We start from the raw sequence: 13,087 nt of genomic DNA, 5'->3' as shown, positions 1-13,087 counted from the left end.
CCAATCAGAAACCTTCCCTGCCCCAAACCTTGCGCATACCTGAATAAAGGCGATTGAACTGATCTCCCATGTAAACCCTCATTCGGAATGAATATTTCCCATGTAAACTACCTGGAAAGACTTTAATTCCGAATGATTTCATTCAGATTTATTTCATTCCGAATGAGAAGCCATCATGTAACCGTAGCCAATGACATCTGATCGTTATGTCTCCAGAAATCATCAATTTCTCCTGCGAAATGCCGTGTACTGTGACACCTGCCATAGCGCCGGTCACTGAATGTTGATATTTTGTCCGAGTGAGTGTGGCTTAGCCATAGGTCAATTCTATTCTACATTTTTGTAGATCACATGAGGTCCCCTATTATAGTAGTTTTGTGCGAATAGGACTTTAGAATACACATACACATACTGAACAGCATGAAAATGAAGTGAGTGCCAGTGTGGGTCAGAGGGCCAAAGAGACCAAGTAAAGAGACTGATTAAGGCTACCAATAGGATGACAGACAAGAATGCGTTCATGTTTAAAAAGAACCAAAAGCAGGATTGAAAAAAGGTTTGGTTTTATGCTTGAGGACTTTTAAAAGATATTCAGACCAACTTCTTTTAGCAGGATAAACTCCTTGCTTATGCGTCAAGTTATATTCTATGAAAAAAATGTTGTAGTCTCAATAGGCTTCCTGGCTGTCTCTCCTCTACATTAATGTATCTAATTTGTTGAAACAACAAATTAACAATGGTCAATGGTTTGCTGGCTAGCAAAAATAGAGGTTAACTAGACTGACATTGACCTATTGACAGAAATCATACATTTACATTTTTGGTTAACGTTGTCATCTCCAAGTCATTTTGTTACCATTTTTTGTTCTTTTGGGCCCTGGGTGACCAGGACATGCCTCTTTCATCATCATTTCACTAGTGCCCTCTTTCATCATCATTTCTCCAGTGTCCTCCATAATGGCAACAGTTTCAGTAGGTTGTGACACAACTGCAAGCCCATACTGGATGTTACACCCAGTATGGATGTAACATCCACATGTCAACATGCCTTTGAACTAACCAGTAAAATGAGTATAGATTACCTCATATGTGACGCCGCCGTCAGTGCCTGCATCCCAGGGAATGAGGTCTGTCTCCAGCCTCTGGACCCAACCACACTCCTTGGTACAGAGGTCCTCTCCTGACAGCCCCACATTCCAGTCTGGGCTGGGCCCAAGCATGGTGAGGAAAGACATCAGGTGACGAGTCCGGTCCACAGAAAACTCTGCTGATGGAGCTGCTCGCCTGGTGACAAAGGTGGGTAGAGAATATAAAGGAAAAAGGAAAAAAAATAAATAATAATTAATAAATAAAAGGCCATATCCAGATAATCAAATTCAATTTAAACTTTATTTCAATGAGAAAGCCCATAGTATGTTTTGAACATGATCATCTCTGGGAAAACATTTTCATATATCTTAATATTCTTCTTTTGTAATTTTTAGTTAATTACTTGCAAAATCACAAGCTCTGATGTCAAGACCTCTGACCTGAGTCACACTCTGCTAATTGCTGAGTAATTGAAGCTCCGAAATATCCAATTACTGGCAGGAAATTAGCTCATAATGACATATTCTCTCTGAATGTCTGAAATCTACTGAAAGTAATAAAATATTCAAAGATAATATATATAATAGGGTAATTTGAAGTTTCTTTACTAAAAACAGTCCTTAGTATCTTAATTCTTGTGTCTTACCTAACCTAGACATAAGTGCAAATAAGTACAACAACAACTTGACAACTTTGCATGCAAAATTGAACAAAATTAGCCAATATTTCATAGTCACAGTGTGTGTGTGTGTGTGTGTGTGTGTGTGTGTGTTTGTGTGTGTGTGTGTGTGTGTGTGTGTGTGCGTGCGTGCGTGTGGATGCATGTGTGTGAATGTTCTCATTAGTAAAAAATAATAGTGGCACAATATATCGCAAATGACAGACAATGCTAGGAGGGGTAATTAAACAGATGTTTGGTGAAAGATACAGTACATTAGTGTGTGTGTGTGTGTGTGTGTGTGTGTGTGTGTGTGTGTGTTCATGACCATGCAGTGCTGAGGGCTAGAATTGTGATAAGTTTCTAATTGCTCTTGAACTAATTCCAGAGAGTGCACAGGATGCCAGACTGTGTGACTATTCAGTCTTAATAGCCTTATAGTCGGCTGAGCTTTTAAGAGCTGCATAAAGGAAGGAATCATAAAACAATTAAGAATATATTTTTTGAATGCATACATTACTCGACAGTACAATAGTATCTGGATCTCAATTATATTTTAAAGTTCATAGAGTGTGTCAGAAATGGAAAGTTTTTCCAACTTTTAAGTACTTATCCTGCTAATTAGGAATTGGATATGGCTCATAATGAAGATTAGGTCTTTGTGATTCAAGAAAAGGTCACATTATTAAAAATTTCTACAATGAAGAAATCAAATATGTGTCTCATATGCTTTCTGCAGCATGTCCTAAATTATGTAGATGTATTAATAATACAATTTAATTTATGGATCACTGAGGAAGAATTGTGTATATCTTTGTTTATTTCAAACCAAAGAGATTATGTTATGCTTAAAAAACAAACAAACAAAAAAAGAATAATCTTGGCTTAAAGGAATGCTTGGGCAGCTTTTCAACAGAAAAAAAAAAGAAATGACATATTGTTTTGTGGGCCTCCAAAATATAAACTTTTCATGAACAGAGAAAATAAGCCTTGTTTTTAGCTTGGCCACCAGACCAGAACTTTTTATAAACCCAAGGTTATACAATTTTCTCAACCTACAGAGAAGTATGTAATCCTTCAACTGGAGTTAAGACACCAAAAAAGGAGGTTTTTATCCAGCGGAAACATAGAGTATAATGGCCTTTGTAAAGCACAATCCTGCTGAAAACATGATGGATAAGTGATCAACACATCCATCAAGGGCTCCAGTGTGGATGACATGTTCAACTTGGTGTAAATATAATAAGCTCCATTGGTCTGAGAGAAAGGATTTAAAGTTGAACGGAAATTTAAACTCTTGTTTTTTGTAAATAAATACACACAATGATACTGCTGCAGCCATAAATTTGTGAAAACTATGTCTATGCTTCATCCCTCTGGGTGGACATTTCTCACGGCAGCCTTTAACTGACAGGCTGTCAGTTTCCATTATGTGATTGCCATTACGCCAGTCAAATTACAGTAGTGACATTTTCAGTCGGACTCAAAAATTCATGAGCACTCGATCACTGCAGAAAAGTAATTTAAACTTAAATAAGTATTTTACAGCTGGGATGATAGTCTTTTCACAAAACAGTGCCATCTATGTAGTAGAAAGACACAAATACTTTTGAGATTGGTGCTACGTGATCAGAGAAAATGGAGGAAAAGGGCTGTGGCATTTGCTTTTGTTTAAGAGTTGGAAAACCTACAATTACCAAAATGCATTGCACTGCACTGGACCAGTAAACGCTTCCACTGGTGGGTGACGCGACGCGAGTTGCCCGTCTAAAAACAATATGGCAGCCAGCTGGTAACAAATGATCTTGAATTACAGTTAGAAGAATTATAGTGCTTAGTTTTACCATTTTATATCCATTTCTTTCATTTTCATTCATTTTGAAAACACAGGAAACAGTATGGTGCCCACTTCCTGTACACAAACTCTCCAGGCTATTTTCTAAACAGTTCACACGTTTACCTACAAAAAATAATGTACATGAATTTGTATATATCTCGTGCAATCATGAGCCAGTCATTAATTCATAATCCACATATTTTGGGGAAGCTGTGATCATGTGACCAATGTGTTGATGGGAGTAAAGACGGCAGTGGTCTACATAAGGTGGCAGATCGGTGCGGTGGATGGGTCATATAACATGGGACTTTCCCTCAGGAGACCGGTGTTTGGAACTGTGTGAGACCAAGTGAACTTATTTGAAGGTATGTCATCATGTTTCTTTTCCTAAACCTAACCCAAGTAACTTTACATTAAGTACGTAACTGAACGTGATGTATGTAATGTCATTCATGGGGCACTAATTACTTAGATATAATACAAACCAATGTGTATGCTTTTTTATAAGATATCACATGAACCATTTTATGGGGGTAAGTTGAACTCTCATATTGCAGCCAAACAGTGCACTAAAATTTTGTTTCTGAAGACATTATAGCGAGAAATAGGCAAAGCAGTATCTTGGTTTATATTTGATCAGCACTACATAATTTTACCATGGGATCTGAGTTTGGTCTGAATTCAAAAGAAAAGGAGAGAATGTGTTCGTGGTGATGGGGGTCATTCAAAATATTAAGCAGTACAATCTGTAGTTTGAGCAACAGCCTTCAAGCAGGGAGTGAGCAGGGAGATCAGGGCACTGCTAAAATGGAGGGAGGTTTACCACAGTTCATTTACACATGCGACCCACATTATTATGACACAATTGGCAAAGTATCCCTTTAAAGGGATAGTGCACCCAAAAATGAAAATTCAGCCATTATCTACTCGTGCACCCAAAAATGAAAATTCAGCCATTATCTACTCAGCCATATGCCGACGGAGGCCCAGTTGAAGTTTTAGAGTCCTTACATCCCTTGCGGAGATCCCAGGGGAGAGGGGTTAGCGACACAACTCCACCTAGTGGAGGCTTACGGCGCCCCAGATTCAAATGTCCAAAAACACATAATTGAAACCACAAAATATCTCCATCCTGCTCGTTCGTAGTGATCCAAGTGTCCTGAAGCCCCGACATGAAAAGTTGTTTGGAAAAACATCATTTAAACTCTGTTTTTAGCCTCATTGTAGCCTGTAGCTCTAACTGCCTCTCTGTACACCGCGCTCACGTGTGCGCGCTTGTGTGCAAGACCGGTCTCGCGCAAGTGCACACACATGAGCGCGGTGTACAGAGAGAGGCAGGACACTTGGATCACTACAGACGAGCAGTATGGAGATATTTTGTGGTTTCAATTATGTGTTTTTGGACGTTTGAATCTGGGGCGCCGTAAGCCTACATTAGGTGGAGTTGTGTTGTTACCCCCTCTCCCCTGGGATCTCCGCAAGGGATGTGAGGACTCTAAAACGTCACCTGAGCCTCCCGCGGCATATGGGTGAGTAGATAATGGCTGAATTTTCATTTGTGGGTGCACTATCCCTTTAAATTCCTTGTTTTAGCCAATCAGAATTGTGGCCAAATGAGAACACAATTTAATACCAAGGATATACAGTATACTGATTTCTTAGCAGAAAAGGATGATCATTTTTGTTCAAGGTCGATATTGCTATTTCACAATCTTTCTAATTTTTTTGAATTAATTTTAATTTTCAACAATTTACCTCACAAAAGTTCCTGTTACCTGTAGTGAAACTGACATTGAGTGATACTTACAGGTTGAGCGGCTGCCATGCTGGCCACTGAGCCTTAGTTTTAATGACAGTCAGTACTTCATCTCCCTGCAAAGAGAAAGGGACAGAGAAAGTGAGGGAGAGCTACATGAAGTAATTTGTCACTAAATGGATGACTATAAAGAGAGAGAAAGGAAACACTGACAGCGAAAAGGCCAAAATTGACAAATTGACATGACTGAGGTTGAGTACTCTCATCCAAGGACAGCAAAGTGTGTTCCACTTTCAAAAGGCTTAAGAGCCTCTTATCAGTCTCTTATCAGGACAAAATGACTTTGTGCTGTATGATAATAGCTGTCTGTTATTCTAGTGAGGAACTGCACTCTGCACAGCAGTCACCACACTCTATAGTCTCTCTGTAGCATTACGGCCACTTTATGCACTGCACAACACATTATCTATCATAATGCATCGGACGTAATTATTTAGCCAAAAGCAGGAAGACAAATGATGGATTTAGTGTGGCGCAGCAGTTGATTAGAGCGGAATTGGAAAGTCCATATGTGCCCTTTCTGGTTTAATGAGCCTTTATTGTGTTTTCTCCACTTCTCTATCTTTTTTATTTCTTTCTTTTTCAAACACACACACACACACACACACACACACACACACACACACACACACAGAGTAATCTACAAACACACAAAAAACACACAACAGCTTCAGGTTGGGATATGCCAAAAAAAAATCCTTTTTTCTGGTTGACTGAAGGTTCCACAGTTGCCTTGAAAGCCTCCCCTCTTCCCTGGGGCTGTTTGGAGAAAACAAGTGTGTGTGAGTATGTGTGTGTGTGTGTGTTAGTGGGTGTCTGCATGTGTGGATGAAAACAAGTTTACAAGTCAGTGCCCATCCTTCTCTTCATAGCAGCCTGGGGCTCTTCGGCCTCACTTGCCTTAGACCTCACTCCATCCTCTCACAAACACACAAAAATACACACACACCTACACACATACACAAACACACAGATAGACAGAGGCTGACAGTCATAGACAGATATGTATATGAAAATAGACAGCCAGTGGGACAGAAACACACACACTGGCAGGGAGTCAAGAAGGACAGACAAATACACAGAAGAACCAATCAGCAGTGGGTGAATATTCAGACAGGTAGTGGCAGGCAGAGAGGGACAATTCTTACAGTTGGATTTTCTGGTTAAGAGGTTCTTTTTTCAAACCTCAGTCCATGATGTAATGTCATGTCAACATAGACACAAAATCAACAGTAAAAAAAAAAGGACAAAATGTACATTGTGTGCTGGAGTGCAGGCACACATGCTGCATGATGCAAGGCAGGAATATGGACGTCAAGCTAGCAAACCTAATCACGACATGTTGACAAGCTAGCTATGGGTGTAGAATATTTGAACAATTTAGAGCAAATTATCTTTTTCCACTTAATTTATTTGTTTATTTATTTTTGTTTGTTTTCTGAGCTATTTCTTTGTTGAAATGTCTAAAATGACCCATGTTCAAATTTTCATCTCACATTACTAGAGCTGTAAAATGTCACAGGGAGGAGGTCAGTGTGGATGAATGGATCAGTAACGTGTTCATTACCTGTTTTCTACCAACAGTCAATAGTCGCGTTTCCATTACAGTTTTGCGCAAAATAAATGCGATATTTCTAAAGTTGTGACAAAGTACAACTGCGACTTGCAGGTGTTTCCATTAAAAGGTGTTTTGCGTATGAGCCGTAATTCTCGGAAAATCTCGTCCCGCAAGACTCCACTTTGTTTGCGGAAGTAAGATGGACATTCCAAATCTCTTGAGAGCTGGAACAATCATCTCGGTTGCCACTGCTGCTGTTGCATTAGTCTACAACCGAAGACGTAGAGAGCGAGTGGTATTCTAAAGGCAAAGTCCTTATGTGTGACAGCGACCACGGATAAAGGATTTCTGGGAGAGGATCGTGAATGAGGAATTAACAGAGGACTTGAATGTCCGGTGATGTATATTTGCGAAAAAAGTGTTTCCAATACACTTTTGCGATATACTTCTATATCGACACGTCTGAAAAACCACCTCATCAGAGCGTAAAAACTTTTTCTTGATATTTTAGAGATTTTTCGAAATGTAGGTGTTTCCATTACCAGTTTTTTATTGCAATATTTAGGTTTTGTGCATTTCTAGGGTTAATGGAAACGCACTTAGTGTTGTCAGTCTTAAGGAAGCTCAGCTTAAGGTCAGTCAGGAAGACTTTCTATATGCTCTATCCATTCACAATTCTCTATCTGTCCCACTCCCACCGCTTACTCCAATCAGCTGACTACAGGCTTTCCCTCTCCTAGTTAGCCAATCAAACTTTACCACGATCTCCTTCAGCCATTCATGTTGCTACTGCCAAACTGTTCTCCTCTCTGCTCCTGTCAGCTGTCATTTTAGGCAGAATCATCATGCCCCCCTCCACCCCATTCACCTCCGGTCACCTTATCTAGAGTTCAAGACAAGCTCATCAAAGCCCACTCGTCTTTACATCCAGATCCTAAGCTCCCTCTTAGCGACTAGCTGGTGAACCACATGGAGCATTTAGCCACTAGAGAGCCAGACATTTCCCTTGAGAGCTTGTGGAGGTCAAAGCAGAACTAAAATCAGAGTGAATATTGGACTAACATTCATCAGGTGGTCAAAACATCACATCATCAAATGAATGCTAATGTCGCTCCATGTCTGCTGGACATGTAAATAAGCAACTGTTTGCAAACAAGTTTGCCAACCTAAAAGTCTGCTGCTCCAAGGTAGCAGAAGGAAATCAATTAATGCAGGTTTAACGGAGTAGCTCTTGTTAAGATGATAAATAACTTTAATTGACCATTACCAAGTTGTTTCTAATCACATACAAATGTGATCAAGCAGTTTCCATGCCTACACCTTATCAAACCTTACCCAAAGGAGTGGCAGAGCAGCACAGTCATATTAATCATATTTGTGTAGCCTAGTGGAAAATGCTTAGGTATCCCCAAATTGATAGACATTCCAGAGGAATTACCATGAGAGAAAGCAGGAAGTAAAGAGCCAAACAGGAAGTGAAGCACTTTTCTTGCTCATGACTTTTTCTATTGGGTGTTCGCTGTTTTCTTTTTTTAAAAGATATTTTTATGGGCATTTTTGCCTTTAATTGATAGGATAGTGAAGTGTGAAAGTGGGGGAGAGAGAGAGGGAGAGACATGCAGCAAGGGGTCACAGGCTGGAGTCGAACCCGGGCCGCTGCGGCAACAGCCTTGTACATGGGGCGCCTGCTCTACCACTAAGCCACCGACGCCCCGAGGTGTTTGCTGTTTTCTGATCATGCTCTCTTGAAATTGAGTGTATGTGGTTTTGTTTATTTTTCTTTTATTTTGTATTTGCAGAAGAACTACAGTTGTTTATGTACTAAAGTGAGCTGATTTACTCAGTTAGCCTACTACTGAAGCCAATTTATCAGACTGGTAAATGCTCTTCATATAAGTATGTTAGTAACCAGCATTACTGGAAATTTTTGGCTGCTGGAATAGCAAGTTACCTTTTAAAGTGAGAATTTAATACTACTAGGAAATCCCTGAAAATAGATATATGTCCTACTGATATGGACGTCAGATTAGAAAACCCGCTATCATCTCATTTTGGAAAGTAATGACAAACAACACATTTGTCAGTCAGTTTCAAGGGCTTGTTGCACTGTCCATCACTTAAACTTAATCACGTGTCATGTTGGCTCAGTAAGCTTTACAGGCCTAGATCAGCAACGGTTCCCACCCCAGAACAAACTTTCAAAGAAGACAAAAAAAATCTTCCCCAAACTGGAATTATTGCCTCAAGGTTGTATGCCTCCACGAACCAGTCTAGTTGCAGTTATATTCATGTCTGTCCAGACTCATATGCAGCTTCAGGATTTGTGTGAAATTTCATCATAATTAGCATAAGAATTCTTGAGTTACAGCCAAAAACATATTTTGTGACATCACAGTGACCTTTGACTGTCAAATTCTAATAAGTTCATCCTTGAGTCCAAGTGGACATTTGTGCCAAATTTGATTAAATTCCCTTCTGGCCTTCTTGAGATATCGTGTTCACAAGAATGAGATGGCTACAAGGTCACAATGACCTTGACCAATGACCACCAACATCTAATCAGTTCATCTTTGAGTCCAGGTGAAAGTCTGTGCCAAATTTTCAAAAATTCCCTCAAAGCATTCTTGACATATTGCGTTCACAAGAATGGGACGGACAGAAGACCTAAAAACTTAAGCTACGACTATCGCCAGTGCTGAGGCATAAAAATCTTAACACTTATGAAAAACGGAGAAATCGCAAGATTCAATAGGTCCGTTTATTCATACTGTCAAAAGAAGTTCAATATTGATAAATTACAATAAAATACGTCCAATATAAACACTCCAATTAAACAAACAAACAAAAAAGAATAAATATAATATCAGTTCCTCACACTGTCCAACATCAGCAAGGTGGATGGGGGTGGAGGAAAGGTCAGGGGCAACTTCCCTTCATTTCTGTTAAACATTGCATTGTGACACACCTGCATCCATCAACTTAGCATTCCACACAACAACAACATTAAGTAATTTTGGTATGCATGTCAAAATACTGAATTATAGGCACAGTTAGACACTTTACCACAGCTGTTCATGTTTTTTGGACCTTAGTAGTTCAAATGCAAGAAAACCAGTAATTACACATTTCCCACTTTCTAGATAAACATGTTGAAGGTAATTTTCTTCATCACTCCCTCCACCATCTGCAATTACCAAAAACTCTCCACGCTGTGGTTCAATTCAGGCTACAAGAAGTTCATTCTGTTCCTGTGAAACAGTCCTGCACATTTTATGGCAGCCCTCAGCCGGCATCAGGTAATACAAAATGCCTCATGGAGGCCGGTAGGAGATGCAAATCTTCCTGTAATGGTCTTGTTTGTTCATGGTAATTATCGTAATGGCACAAAATGACAGTGATTTACCAATGTTTAAATGCACATTACATTTTCATGAATGTTGTCAAAGAGAGGATAAAGAGTGGCAGAGAAGGAGAGGGAGGTGGAGTTGAAGAAGGACAGGAAAGAGGAGGTTATAAATGTGGAGGAGGAGAAGCAGAAAAGAAACAATGAGTGTGAGTACACAGAGTGAAACGAGGAGGAGGAGATTAGAGGTTGGGACAAGAAAAGACAGCAAAAAAGTCAAAATAAAGACAGAGGAGGAGACTATAAATATGGGCCTGAGAGCAAGGAGAAGGAAGACACAACTGTGAGGGGCAGAGGGAGGAAACTACAAGAATGCCATTAAAGTATGGAATGAATATCTGAGAAAATGGTGAGGTTAAAAAAGGAGCAAAGGAAAAAAAAACAGGGGTCAGAAAAAACGCACAGTCATCCAGTTAAAATATCTTTCTATTCATTCCCTCTGTACACTTTGGCATGATAAGACTTCCTCCACTTCGTCCCGTACTTGCTCTTCTGTTCCATACTTCCCTCCCTCCTTCCCTTTCCATAACTCTGTCCTGACAGTCCTTCTTCACTCCTGTCTTATATCCCACTCTTTTTAATTCCCCCTTGATCCTTTCTCATTATCCCAATGTCCTTATGTTTTTATATAATTTTAATCATCATTTTAATTATTTTAACTGTGAAAACATGGCTGCTTTACACACATCAATTCAGTATCTGACCAAATGTCTCCCCTTATGTTTCTGAGATATGGCGTTGACTAATGGCCAGAAAAGTGTTTTTTACCAAACATTATGATGTCATAGTGAAGTTGATCTTTGACCTTTTGGATATAAAATGTCATCACTTCATAATAATATCCTATCAGTCATTTGTGTAAATTTGTGAGAGGTCACAGTGACCATGACCTTTGACCATCGACCACCAAATTCTAATCAGTTCATCCTTGAGTCCAAGTGGATGCTTTTGGGCCAAATTATAGAAAACTCTCTCAGGGCCTTCTTGAGATGTAGTATCCATGAGAATAAGACAAATACAAGGTCACAGTGACCTTGAGCTTTGATCACCAAAATCTAATCAGTCCATTGTTCGGTTCAAGTGAATGTTTCTGTCAAATTTCGAGAAATTCCCTCTCGGCATTCTTGAGGTCTCACATTAACAAGAATGTTTTGCTCTTTACATCCTGTCTACGTGACATGCCACTTCCATGGCCCATGTATTTATTTCGGCTGTAAGAGTTTATAGCAATGCTAGCTGCTTTGTGAGGCTGTACTTGATGGTGCATTGAGCTAAATTCTTACATCAGAATGCTTAATGACAATGACAGGCTGATGTTTAGCAGGTATAATAGCATTTTGATATACTTACTTTTGCTAATTAGCTCCAAACACAAAGTACAGTTGAGACTTAATCTGAGTATTAATAGTTTGTAGGTATTAGACAAATTAAATTTTTTGCCTGATGACGGCAGTAGGGGGACGTGAATGTGAGTAAGGTGTCAATCACCAGTTTCATCACGATATATATATATATAATATCGATTCTTTGTACAACGAGACAATATTTGCCGATATTACTAAGTCTGCCATGATACGATTTTGATTTGACGCGATTTAGGGGCCTGTGCTTGATATGAGACAATATTATCTGCCCATTTAACACAGTCAGTTACAGAAGAAGCTGTCACCCCTTTCTTTTTGGTTTAGGCCATAAAAGATAAAAACAACACAAATAATGTAAGTAATTGTAACCGCTTAAGTGCAGTAAAGTTCACTTTAAACTGACTCCAGTAACACAAATAAAACAGCACGTGGGATAAAGTAACCTTCAGGGCTTTCTGTCAGACAGACCTCTCTGGAAAAAATCTTTCCATTTTAACCAAAACCAGCATCTCTTCATAAAACATGAGGTCTATCTGGCTTGAAGCCCTGAAGACAAACATCTCCCAACAGCCATAAAACATGGACCAACAACGACATCATTTAACATAAGTATCAAATTCAGCTCAGTAACTGTCAAGGTTCAAAGACAAAACTATTGTTTTTTGCTAGTGACCAATTATAAGCTTTAGCATGTTAACATTACATAAATTAGCCTAGCGGTTAGCGACCTTTTTTCCTCTACTCATAGCCTAACGAATTACATGGAGCGTTATTATTTTGCTTGCTCACCAGTGGTTTAAGTCACTGCATCTCCCGATAAAACAGCTCAGTTGAATTTCAGTAAAACGCAGTTTTTTTCAGCTGAACATTGTTGAAACAGAGCAGCTAATGTTACAGCAGTGAGAAGTTAGTAGGATGAGATTCCCGACCAGGCAGGTAATGTTACGTCATGTTTTATCTCGTAACAGCATTGTTCACATACACCATGTGATGTGTTGACGTGTATTTTCTAAAATACAAAATATTTCCACACTACTGATGTATTACCGAGTAAATAACGTTATCCTCATCGTCTTTCTCTTGGCTGCTTGCCATCTGCCTGCAACTGTTTGACAGTGACACAGACTTTTAAAATAAAAGCATATCCTAAAGATGACGATATAGATGGATGTTTGGTGTTGGATCATTTAAGCGATATATCGATGCAGATCAATGGATTGTTTCACCCCTAAATGTGAGTACCAAATTCCATGGCAGTCAATCCATTTGTCCGCACATTTCAGTCAAAGCCACAAATGTCAACCCTATGGTGGCACTAGAGGGGATCACCAAAGTCAGTTAGATTTATTATCTGAGGACATG

General features: G+C 39.3%; 1 protein-coding gene across 1 annotated transcript in view; it reads right to left on the bottom strand.

Moving 5' to 3' along the window:
- LOC126408047 (spondin-1-like) overlaps positions 1 to 13,087 on the bottom strand; it is a 139,500-nt gene that overhangs the window by 29,633 nt on the left and 96,780 nt on the right. The window contains exons 7-8 of the mRNA XM_050073402.1: positions 5,392 to 5,456; positions 1,083 to 1,284 (exon numbers count right to left, since the gene is read on the bottom strand). Coding sequence (XP_049929359.1) covers positions 1,083 to 1,284; positions 5,392 to 5,456 — 267 coding nt within the window. The remainder of the gene's footprint in view (positions 1 to 1,082; positions 1,285 to 5,391; positions 5,457 to 13,087) is intronic.

This window comes from Epinephelus moara, chromosome 20, assembly GCF_006386435.1.
Source record: "Epinephelus moara isolate mb chromosome 20, YSFRI_EMoa_1.0, whole genome shotgun sequence".
In the NCBI taxonomy this organism is placed as follows: Eukaryota; Metazoa; Chordata; class Actinopteri; order Perciformes; family Serranidae; genus Epinephelus; species Epinephelus moara.
Note: the sequence above shows the minus strand (reverse complement) of the source record. Positions and strands in the feature narration are given on the sequence as shown.